Here is a 12610-nt window from a genome sequence, read left to right as displayed (position 1 = left end):
ACACGGTGTTTTGCCTAGCTGTGCTCTCAAGGCCATGCACGAGGGGGGGGGGGGAGAGTTAAATATAAAAGAAATAATACAAGAAACTACTCATTGAATCAATGAAAACCTATGAACAATGATACGAGATGAAAAAAATAGAAAAAGAATTTTAAAATTCAAAAAAAGGTGAGAAATAACTAACAAGTTTCAAAAGGTTCTGGAATTTATTATAGCCCACCCATTCACCCCCCCCCCTTTAAAAATCCTGTTCATGGGTCTCTGGGCCCTTAATTTACTGATATCAAGTCCCCAGTTCCAAGTACAAAACATTACTGACATTTTAAAGAGTATCTGATCCACGGATTAAACTCTTGAAGAAGCGAGAAGAACATACCTTATCAATTAAACATACCTTATCAATTTTTTCCAAAACTTCTACCGTGGAAGGCTTTGCCTGCTTGCAAGGGAGAAGAAAGCAGTATGAAAATCTGCCCCGAACAACTGCAGTTAAAAAAAAAGCAGACCTCAGCCCTATTTACCGACCACGCTTTTGTGCACAAAGGGTCAAATCTGTTACCTCTCTCTCAAAATGAAACATTTTAAGTACTTCAGTGAATAGAAGCTTGTTGGGAGTGGAACAGATCTGGGCAAGTAGAAGGCTGGAGGTGAGTACAGGAAAGGAGGGACTAAGACAAATCTGAAAGTGAAACTGAACCAAGAATCAGTGCAAAAATGTAGCAAAGTGAGGGTGATGATTCCCATGTTCTGTTCCAAGCCAGCGCCTGTCAATGACTGATAAGGAACAATGGAATCTGAAGCCAGGTAACCCAGCGGTGACAACCGGTCAGTAAGGCTGAGGGTTCCCTCCTTTGGATGGATTGTATTACCTCTGGCTCGTTCTTTAAAGAGTGTAGGAGCTTGTAAGATCCTGCCTTCCTGACAAGGGGGACAGTTTGATACAACAGCTAAAATTGCATTATCTGCATTCAGGACACCCATTGCGCCTCTCTCTGGACTCAGCTGATCTGGCCTCACTGACCTGTACTAATGTAAACCTTGAAGCCAGGTTACTGTGGCACAGTCTACATGGAGATGACCTTGAAGATGATCTGAAAACTTCAGTTCGTCTTTCATGGCTTATTTACTGAACGCTGAGTTGATATTCTAATACTTTTTGAAAGTATATTTTTGTATCCTATCCTAATTACTATTAATTGTTATTAATTTTATGGCTTTTAGTTTTTGCATAAGCATTTATACGAGTCAAATAGACTGAATAAATCTACTAGCACTACTACTACTGAAATCAACTCAAAAACTTAATATACCAGTCATTGCACAGGCTTCCTATCAATTACTGGGCCAAGGTCAAGATACCAGTTTAGTTCTATTAAGCAGTTCAAGACCCAAGCAACTTCAGAAGCACCTCTCCCAATGTATCTCTCAGTTCTTTTGCAGCTTTTGACACTGTTGATTATGGTATTCTTCTGCAACAGAAAAGAGCAAGAGTCCAGTAGCACCTTAAAGACTAACAAAATTTGTGGCAGGGTGTGAGCTTCTGTGAGTCACTGCTCACTTCTTCAGATATCTGATGTCTCCTTGGCCTTGACCAAAGACAAGACCATCTTGGCCCCAGCTCCATCCTGACAGAATGAGTTGCCAGCTGAGATCCAGGCCCTAACAGAGCTGACAAAATTCTACAGGGCCTGCAAAATGGCACTCTTTTGCCAGGCCAATGGCTTCCCCTCTCCCTTTCTCTCTCTCCTTTGTCTCCCCCTCCTCCTCTTCCATTCTGCACTCTCACCCCCACTAGACCATTCCACCAATAAAACGAACAACTGGATGGTGACTGGGGGTGGGTTATTTATTAGCATAGTTTTATTGTTTTTATTGATGTTTCTGTTTTATACTGTAAACTGCCCCAAGCCGTTCTAGGGGAGGGATGGTATAGAAATCTAGTTATATATAAAGAAAAATAAACTATATAAGGCCGTGGAAGTGAGCAGCTCCTCTAATACAAGCCACTCCCCATCAACTGGGGATAATATTGACCTATTTTAGTTGACTGCTATGTGGATTAATGTGATATAATATACTGTGAGCATATGTAAGCATATAGTGTGTGCCATACCCTGAGCACCTGTCTAAAGTCTAAGCTTATTATTGATGCAAAAATAATAAAACTGATCTATTGTAGATGTGCTTGAGATCAACTGAAAGCCTGTGTGCTATATCACTTCAAAAGCTACTTTTCAGATGTAACAAAATAAGCTTATTTACTACCCAGTCACTGAGAAAACAACTGCGCTCTGCAGAATTTATGTTTGAAAAATACTGTTTCTTAGACAATAAGCAGCTATTTGATCAGAGTTTGGCTGTTGTCAACAGCCTGCTTTTCTAGAACATTTGCCAAGGGCAAATCCTTCCAGTAGAATTGGCCATATCCCAAAACTGTGCCAAGCATAAATAAGCCCATTGAATTTGATGTACTTAATATTTGGGTTTTAGTCACTATGCATAAAGATGCCAAACTTATGCCATCAGAAAATACATTCTGCAGTTTCAAAACCCTGGCCCTCAACAAAAATCATACCGTATTTTAGCAATAATGTATTAATTAAAATATACAAAAAAATTTCAGTGTCCTGTTCTATAACAGGAAATTTATTAGAAACCGCACTTAGGAATGGGTTTTTCTTTTAATATATATTTTAAAGAAAACAAGCACCAATATTTCAGAAGATTTACTTACTCGCCATCTAGAAAGGATTCCACCCATACTGAGGAGACAGAATGAATTGGTAACTTCTCGTAGAGAAATTCACAGCTAGAAGTAAAGCATTTGTTTTTAATTAAAAATATACCTACAGTGTAATCCAAGAACCATTAAGAGATTGTAAATGACATTTCTAGGAAACCAAATTATTACATCACACACATAGGCTATTGTTGCCAAATTTTTCATCATACTCCAACGCTAAGCATGAACACTGTCTGGCATCTTGCTGTCCTGACTGTGTTGCATCCTTTTTATGTGCACATTAAAGTAAGAAAAACCTATTCGTTTTTAAAAAGCTCCCACCCCACCACCACGTCAAAGCCTCAGAATGCCAATCTGCTGTTGAAGCTAAATTAAGCTCTTCACATTCTTTAAATAGGTCTCAGCAAGAGGAAGACGACAAATCTACTAACAAGCACATGTGAACACCCACTGCAGATTTAAAACGGAATATCTAAGAAACTATGGTTTTCTAATTTGTTATATCCAAAAGACCAGGCATGAAAACCAGGAGGAAGTTTTAGAAATGCAAAGTTCAATTTTTTGTTTTTAATCCTACTCTGCACAAAATTGTATCAACAGCGGTACTTGTTTCTACAAGTTCGTTTTTTGGGCCCACCCAATCTACTATAAATCCTTAACTAGATAAGCATGTGGTTAATCCAGTTTTAAATACTGGCTTTTATTTTTCATATATAAGCCACTTCAAACAAGTGCTAGAAAAATAGCATATTTTAAATGATTATATTAAATATATTTAATGTGTGTATATAGCAGTTATAAAACATGAAGTAGAACACCAGCCTCCCAAAATATTATGAAAGAAGTACTACTACGGTATTATTTTGGGATTAAGAAAGTATTACATCAGAGAATAACTACTAAGGTATTGTTGGACTCAAACTTTGTTCTGCTGCTTCAGACCAACACAGCTACCCACCTGAATCGATCTACAAAGGTACTGATGAAATTGAAGTTCTTCATTATCTACTGTACATTATCTACTGTACATTATCTACTGAGGTAGAATGCCAACTAGCTCACTTGCCCCAAGTATTTCTAACACAGAATGCTCATTCAGATTCTGTATACAGATGCTGAGAATGTATAGGATACCCATTTGTACAAACTGTGGACCAGTTCTCCTCAGCAAAGGACTTCTCTGCCTATGGAGAGATACCACCAGACGAAGAAAAAGGCAAATCACTAGTTCCAGAGGGCCTACAAGACAAAGCTATTCTGCCAGGGCTACGGTTGAAGACAGGAAATTAACACCGATAAAGCGCTGGCCTCCCTGCTTACAAAACGGCAATACACCATCCACAAAAGCAGCAACTAGCCAAACAGAAATGGGTTCCCTCTAAGGCTTTTAGGAAGGCGGTTTAACAATATAATTTAATTAATATAGTTTCATTTAAAAATATTCAAAAACTGTTTATCAATGCAAAAATTAACTGTATGTGTTGTTGTTACCTGCCCTGAGCCAACCTGGGAGGGCGGGCTATAAAAAGTGGCTGTTTTTGTTGTTTTAATTAGCAATCAGAAGAACAACGGTTTAAAATTAATCTTAATTTACAATATCTATATTCCCCTTTTTAACTACGAAGAGTAAAAGAAAGAGGAGGAATGTCAAGACTGAGTCTCAGTGAGAAACTTGGGCTACATATAAAATGAAATAAATAAAATTGAAACCAGCGATCCTAACATACAGGAATTAAAATGAAGGAAACTTCATTTCTAGCAGGTAAATTAATATGCTAGCCGCCACAGACTATATTGGGGACGGGGAAGTAAGTAGAGACAGAGGCCTCTCCCGTCACCTCTACACACCCTCTGTCACAGGTACTTCCCCCTGATAACAGGATAAGCTAATGCTATATAGAAACCTTGATTTTTATAGACAAATTGAGCTTATAAGAATTAATCTTATTAAAGCAGGATTGTGAACTATGACATTGAGTTCAATTCTGTTAAACCCTGTGTAATTTGTGTTATTTATTTATCATATGGCATGTGTGTAATTTAGCCAGGAGATCCTGTCTGGCCGCCAGGCAACAGATGTTTGGAGGTGGTTTGTTGTTTCCCTTGTGTCACAACCCTGGTATTCCTTAGAGGTTGCCTTTCCCAAGAGTTAGCCAGGTCCAACCCTGCTTAGCTTCCGAGATCTGACAGCACTGGACTTGCCTAGGCTATTCAGGTTGGGTTATTTAGAAGTAATATAGAGACAGATAGTAAAAAGCACACAGTATATCTATAAGTAATAGAGAATGGGATTGTGTGCTTTCTACTACCTTCTTCTAGGGATTAAAGAAGAAATCTCAGGTGGCAGAATCTTTGAAGGTTATCAAAATAATCTATTATTTGTTTATAATCCATTATCAGGATAATCTATTATTTAATTAATTAATTAATTTAGTTCATTTATTTATTTGATGATCCACTTTCCTCCTGGGACTCAAGGCAGATCACAAAGCAATATACCCCCATAAAAACCCCAATCCCTTAAAACTAGATCTAAAAATATCAAAAACATCAAGATGGCTAAAAACCCTCCTACCTCCCCACAGTCATTCAGAAGGGGGTTAATTTGATAGTATAGTGTTGCCTGAGGGGGGGGGGCATTGATCTCCACCAGCCTCAACCAAAGACCTGGCAGAAGAGCTCTGTTTTACAGGCCCTGTGGAACTCTGGTAGTTCTGTCAGGACCTTCAGCTCTCCTGGGAGCTTATTCCACCAGGTTGGGGCCAGAACCGAAAAGGCCCTAGCCCAGTTTGAGGCCAGCAGTATCTCTCTGGGGCCAAGGATCTAGGTGATCTTTTACTCTATGAAGCTTTGCAGTATATTCAGTTCTCATAAATATTTATTATTATTGCTTTCCTAACTAAACAGCATCTCACTGAAAAATACCTAAAAATACCTTTGCCCAGAAACTATCAACTCTTGCAGTCTGGTTCCATGCATGTAGGAACAAGATTTACTTTCAAGTAATATGGATCACTTTTAAATAAGTATGCATTGGTCTGCTGAGGTATAATAGTATAATCCTAAACAGAGTGACACCTTAAGACACAGTGTGATGTAGTAGTTAAAGACTAGTGGACTCTAAACTGGGGAACCGGGTTTGATTCCCCACTCCTCCACATGTAGCCAGCTGGGTGACCTTGGGCAGTTCTCTTACACATGTTCTCACAGAGCAGCTTTCTCAGCCCCACCTATGTAGACAGCCTCACAGGGTGTCTATTGAGGGGAGAGGAAGGGAAATGTGCTCGTAGGCCACCTTGAGACTCCTTCAGGTAGTGAACAGCAGAGTATTAACAAAACAGCTCTTCTTTCTAAATGCACAGAAAATGAATGAGCTTAGAAATGCATGACGCTGTTTAACACTGAGCTCTAAGCAGTCTTTCTCAATAGTCGTCCATCAAATTGAACTCTGTGCTCCCCGAAAGTCTAAAGGATTTTTAAAGCATTAGCCTGTGACAAAATAAATACGCCTACTTCTTCAAAAAATAAGAATTTTGAAGTCAGACACCTGATTTAACTTAATATTTTCTTAGCCAATTACATTGCTTTGATTTAAAGCCAATCCATCTCAGTGGTACCTGATTAATTTGAAGGCAATTTCAGACCATTGGTCCATCATGCCCAGTATTACTTACTTTGACAGGTGACAGCTCTCCTATCAGGCACGATATTTTCCAGCACTGTCACCTAACACCACATCACCTTAGGAACTCTGCTAATCAACTGTGACTCCTCCCTATACTATGCCTTTAGGCAGTTTTGGGGATGTAATTGCTGCCAGGGACACTTTCCCTGTAAATAGGGCCCACCTTTCGCCCCAGGAAGTATTTTCTTCCTGAACTAGTCTAATTTGCAAGTCTACATTTTTCTAATGCTGTTCTCTTGAGGTGTCAATTTCAAAACACATTTGATGGACCCTTTTAGCAGGAAGACAGCAGTAGGAGGGCTTATCAATTTCAGTGGTTTTCCCCATCATGTCCTAAAGAAAGTGTGCCCTTCATAGAATCTAAACTAAAATCTCACACAGAAATAACCCACCTGTGTAACGCTGCTACAGTTTCACTGAAAAGAAAGAAAGAACACTAGGAACTCGCTTGCCTACTACAACTCATTTTGTTTTGGAAACTTTAAGATGACTCACTACTTCCAGCTCCAGGAATGCCACTGTGGTGGCGTTTTAGAATACGCGGCACATAGATGCAACATGCAGCCAAGTCATCGAACAGGATGACGCACCACAGTCAAGCATATAAGCAAGCCACAACAACAGATTAAGTTACAAAGAGACCGGTCACGCCTGAAAGGGTTGTGCTACAATTGTGACAAAACCTCCAACACTGCTACATGTCAGCACTTGGGGGCGGGGGAGACAAAGTTTTGAGTAATACTCTCTGGGTTCTGGAGAATAAACAAGCGAAGACATGGCATTCATACTAGAGAAAAGGAGTAGTGTGGAAGTCACCCACAAGACACAGTACAGCCAAGGATACATCCTCACTCGGTTTATTTGCAACTAGCCATTCATCTGGGACTGGAAATTACTAGCTCAAGCTACCATACATCATATGTGACGAGTGAAACAGCAAAATATTTGCTAGTGGATAATTTTCCCCCAACTGACTGGCAAGTTTGGATTCTTCATTGAAGTCCCCTGCAGACATCCTGTAGTTTGCCCTTCACTAGGTATTTCCTTCACCTTATACTCTAATCCCGAAGTCAGATGATACTCAAATCTGGTGACTGACGGTGTGAATAGGCAAGACAGATCTTTCTACGGACTGAAAAAAGGACCTAGGTTTGCAGAAAAATGGGATATCTAAATTAAAAAACCCACTGAGTAGCTTTAAAAAATCCTAAAATGATAAAAGGAGAGTCTGTTGCTTTAAGCAACAGATTCCCTCAATTGCTGTTGCTAGGCAACAACAGCATTCCAACCTTGGCTCTGACAGTAAAGGCAGGAGGGGGTGAGAGGGCCCTTTCCAGTCCTATTTTGGACTTCGAGGGAGAACACTTGGGGACTAGGCCTGACTAGGGTTACCAGCTCCAGATTGGGAAATTCCCGGAGATTCCGTGATGAAGTCTGCGGAGTGCAGGGTTTGGGGAGAGGCCTCAGCATGCTATAATGCCACATCCAAAGCAGTCATTTTCTGTAGTTCAGGTATAAGTCTGGGGGACCTCCAGGAGGTTGGCAATCTCATGCCTGGCAGCACCTTCTGGGTGACTTGAAGCCAACTCACTTCCATGATTCAAGTAGGGTCACTGAGACTCAGGTTCAGTCCATGCTGTGGAAGCAGAATGGGTTATTTTGGACCAGTTATATACTTTCAGCCTAACCTACCTCACAGGGTTATTTTGGGGGTAAAAAGGAGAAGATAATAATGTAATTTTATTTGGTCCCACTGTGGAGAAAGGTGGAGGCATAAATTAAGTAATACAGAATAAATATAGCTGAAGATAGAAGCAAATAAAAAGTAGATTGGTGAATGGCTTAGAAGGAGAGAATGAAGCAATAAGGGGATTGCCAAGAGGAGAAATAAAGGTTAGAAAATTCCTAGAAATTTGGGGGGGGAGACCCTGGGGAGCATAGGGTGTGAGGCGGGGAGGAGCCTTAGAGGGACATAGTGTCATAAACACTACCCTGCAAAGCAGCCATTTCCTCTAGAGGGGGCTGGAAATCACTTGAATTACAGCTGCTCTCCAGCTGACAGAGATCAGGCCCCCTGGAAAGAAATGGATGCTTTGGCAGGTAGACTTTATAGCATTATCCCCTGCTGAGGTTGCTTCCCTCTCAAGGCTCCACTCCCAAATCTCCAGGGATTTCCTAACCTCAGGCTGGCAACACTAAGGGGAACGGATCTCTCTTGTTAGATATTTTGTGATTTCAGGAGAACTCCTGGCCCCAACCTGGAAACTGGCAACCCGAAAAGGGGAGGAGGAGGCAGGAAAAGGGAGAGAGAGTATGGGGGCTTTCAAAAAAGAGGAAGAAGAAACAGTGGGAAAGCAGGAAGGGAGATGCCTTCCACAGGTCCTTGTGGCTTCCCATTTGTAAGTTCTGGGACCCTATCCGTACAGGTGATCATACACATCTACTCCAGTGTGCATACACTCCAGCTACACAATGAATGTACACTACAAAATGGAGAGATCACATGTGGTCATGAAACCATAGGCCAATGTGAAGACTAGATCTGGGAATACATTGATATAAGATATAGTGACTGGACAAGGGAAGCAGGCACAGTCCTGAACCCAGAATCATCACACATTCACTGCATCTTAAAGAACATCTGCGCAGGGCCTCAGGTATGCTTCCTTGATATGGTAACTGATTCACCTTTTTTTCTCAAAAGAAAGAAAACAAAGCTACTGCCCATCCATATCTGAGAGCTGTAAGAACTGCATTGACACTAATATTCTAAGCACATTTATCACTAAGTGAACCCCTGGAGTTCATGCCAAGTGGGTCTTATCCCATGTAAACATTTGTAGCATCAGACTGAATTTTTCAGAAGAGTAAATGAAGCCGAACAAACATTATTTCATATTCCAATGTTGCCAAGCTACAGCTATGGCAATATAGATGGAATTTAGAGATGCTATGCTACTATAATCCAAATAATTTAAAACTGAAGCAGAAGAAACTGTCCCGAAATATCTGCTACAAATTCCAGAGTGGACACATAATATATGCTTGTTTCTGGGTGTGTGTGTGTTTAATACATATAATGACTACTAGTTTCAATTTGTGGCCATAGATTCTATCTTTGTTGCTACTGTGTAATAAAGTTTCACACGTTTTGATTTTTTTAAACAGCAGAAACATGTTTCAGATCAGATATAACGAATGAAGAAAGATATGATGCTGTCTCTCTCACATGCCACTGCCCAAATCTAAATGCCACTTCCCTAGCCTCAGGTGGTATCTGATCCTTCGTATTTATATGGTCTTTATGCAGTTGTGAACATGTTTCATGGAGGTAACTCTGAAGTCATGTAAGGATTAAAAACTACAAAATATTTCATTCCTTTTGCTTCAACTGAACAGCATCCTCCCCCTCTCTGCTTAAACTCCAACCAGACCTATAATTTGTGAGATTAAAAAACAAGATGTGGGTAATCAAGATGGGCAGTCATACTAGTCTGTCTGTGGCAGCAGAAAAGAGCAAGAGTCCAATAGTACCTTAAAGACTAACACAATTTGAAGTATGAGCTTTGGTGAGTCACTGCTTACTTTTCAGATACAGCTAGAATGTGAGTAGAATGGGCAGCCGTGTTAGTCTGAAGTAGCACAACGAAAATTGAGTCCAATAGCACCTATAAGGCCACAAAGATTTGGCCTCAATTTTTGTTGAACTAAAATGTGATTACCTCCCTGAGTGATCTCTAATCCTACCCAGCTTGTTTTCCCACAACCAAAATATTTTCTTTCATTGCTTTTAGCCTTTTCCACCCATCAACTTCTCCCAGCACACAAAGAATAATCCTAATACATTTTTACATTTAACTTAAGAAAGTAAAGAGACATGCATGAGATGACTGTATTGGTTTTCACTTGGAACATCTTGGCTACATAACAATAGCCCTACTGTATTCACAACCAGGATGCTAAAAGCAGCCAGGCTCCTCCTGCCAGATTTCATGCATGTCTGTAGTGAGGTGAGGAATTCTATTATGCAATATTGTTTATACAAAACTGACAATCATTACATCTACAATCCTACAAAATTAATTTTAAAAGCCACGGGTGGAAAAAGACACTCAAAGAGTCTTTTGCCACACAGAAAAAAAGCATGATGACAGTCCGTAAAAACATATCAAGGAGCAAAACACAACAAATATCACCTCATTTTGAAACAAAAGAGGTGCTTCAACTTATGGTCAATAAAAGAATGGGGAGGGGGGGGGGGTTCTTGATACAGCGAGGAAACATCCATCCCGTTTAAAACAGACAACAGAAGAAACTGACAATCCCAAACATGAACAAGTCTAAGATCTCGGAGTTTCCTAAAGTCTGGCTTCACAGAACACAAGTAAACCCCTCGGAGTTCAGTGGGGTTTACACCCCATGTTAGGATTGCGGCCACAGTCTATTTCAGCGAGCAGAAGACAGGCTACAAAAGAGAGGGGGGGGATGCACCTCGAAGCATGTACAGAGCGCTCCCCCTCCCCTTCATTCATTCATTCAAACCTAAGATGAAATATCCAAGGCAGATCTCCCAGGCCGGCGACACAAAACCCTTCCCTCGTTATAAACGACCCAGTGGGTGTGATGGGCAGGGCTGTCATCAAGAGGAGGTTAATTACAAGCTCCGGGCAGCTGGCGGACTAAAAAAAACCCCTCTCTCCCCCTTGTTTTTTGGGGGAGGCCCTCCCCTCCCCGCCAACTGCAAAGGCCACCGTGGAGTACTTTTAACGCGACCCACAGGACTCCCTCTTCTCCTTCCCCCGCCTAACTTTTCTCCACGGGCTCCCTCCAGCCGGATGTCATAGGGCAGCCAACGCCTCTCCCGTTCCCCGCACGCACCTCTCTGGCTGCTGCCCGGGGCTCCGCTCCTCGCTTTCCTCGGCGGCACGCGTCGGGGGTTGGCGGGCCGAGTTCTTCCAATCTCCTCGGGGCCGCTTCCTCCGCGCCCCTCAAGCCCAGGAATAACGCGAGGACACTGGCAAGGCAGGCGGCGCGGCCATCTTGGAAGAGGGCAGAGCACGCACGCGGGCGGGCCGACGGTTCTTCCAGCAGGGCCGACGTCGCCTGCGACGCGGCCATCTTTCAAAAGGGCAAATCCTTCGCCCAGGAGCCCCAGCCGTCAGGGGCCGTGAACTGAGACATTTAGGTTTATAACTTAGGTGTGGGTTTTATAGGCATAATTTAACAGGTGGTGTGTGTTACAATTAAACGGCGGTGTGTCATTCTTTGGCAAACCCTGGCGCCTGACGCTCGGCTTTTTGGCACCGCGCTCCCTTTTGTGGACAAGGCTGTGAGGCAGGAGGGCGGGAGAATATTCGGGGGCCAGGCCGTCTGAAAGTGATTCTCAGGAGAACGGGGCTGGGTGCGTGTTCTGAACGTTTCACCGCGCTCCCATATTGGCATGGGGGAAGGAGCGAGAGAAACCTGCCTCCTAAATCTCCCTGCGTCAGGATTAGGCACAAAGCGAGAGAGCACCGTCCGCGTCCCCCTGCTGTCAATTACTCGGCTCAGGCTCCGCCCCTCGCCCTGGCGGTTAACGCGAAAAAGAAGGCGGTTGGGCGGGGATGGAGCGGCGGTTTCTTTTTGCGCGGGAAATTTGACTTAAGAGCGCGCTCGCGCCTGGAGGTTGATCGTGCGGGGTGGTTGAGGAACCCGGTCTGCTTGGCAAGCTGAGTTTCAAGGAGGCGCCTTGTCCTTTTGACTGCTCCTGGTGGAGTGCTTTTAAAACATTACTAACAACAAGAATAGCAATATTATTATCAGCAACAATAAAAGCTTAACAATAAACGTAAAGGTATCCCCTGTGCAAGCACCGAGTCATGTGTGACCCTTGGGGTGACGCCCTCTAGCGTTTTCATGGCAGACTCAATACGGGGTGGTTTGCCAGTGCCTTCCCCAGTCATTACCGTTTACCCCCCAGCAAGCTGGGTACTCATTTTACCAACCTCGGAAGGATGGAAGGCTGAGTCAGCCTTGAGCCGGCTGCTGGGATTGAACTCCCAGCCTCAAGGGCAGAGCTTCAGAATGCATGTCTGCTGCCTTACTACTCTGCGCAACAATATCCCAAAACAATACAATAAAGAATATTAAAATTCCTAAAATATACATATTCAATTTAAAAATTTATTTGGGGAGATTTATTC

At 42.4% G+C, this 12610-nt stretch overlaps 1 protein-coding gene across 5 annotated transcripts in view; it reads right to left on the bottom strand.

The window, feature by feature from the left end:
* The window catches only part of LNPK (lunapark, ER junction formation factor), a 54680-nt gene extending 43179 nt beyond the window's left edge, over positions 1-11501 (bottom strand). The window contains exons 1-3 of one of the 5 annotated variants that reach the window (XM_077319653.1): positions 11307-11501; positions 2735-2809; positions 395-439 (exon numbers count right to left, since the gene is read on the bottom strand). In XM_077319653.1, the coding sequence (XP_077175768.1) occupies positions 395-439; positions 2735-2761 (72 nt within the window). In that variant the 5' untranslated portion in view covers positions 2762-2809; positions 11307-11501. Of the gene's footprint in view, positions 1-394; positions 440-2734; positions 2810-11236; positions 11256-11306 lie in introns of those variants that run through there. The other 4 variants (XM_077319654.1, XM_077319650.1, XM_077319652.1 and 1 more) reach the window with 4 other exon arrangements.
* Between the last annotated feature and the right edge of the window lie 1109 nt (positions 11502-12610).

Source organism: Paroedura picta, chromosome 2, assembly GCF_049243985.1.
Source record: "Paroedura picta isolate Pp20150507F chromosome 2, Ppicta_v3.0, whole genome shotgun sequence".
In the NCBI taxonomy this organism is placed as follows: domain Eukaryota; kingdom Metazoa; phylum Chordata; class Lepidosauria; order Squamata; family Gekkonidae; genus Paroedura; species Paroedura picta.
The sequence above is the reverse complement of the archived record's forward strand: the minus strand, read 5'-3'. Positions and strand labels throughout refer to the sequence as shown.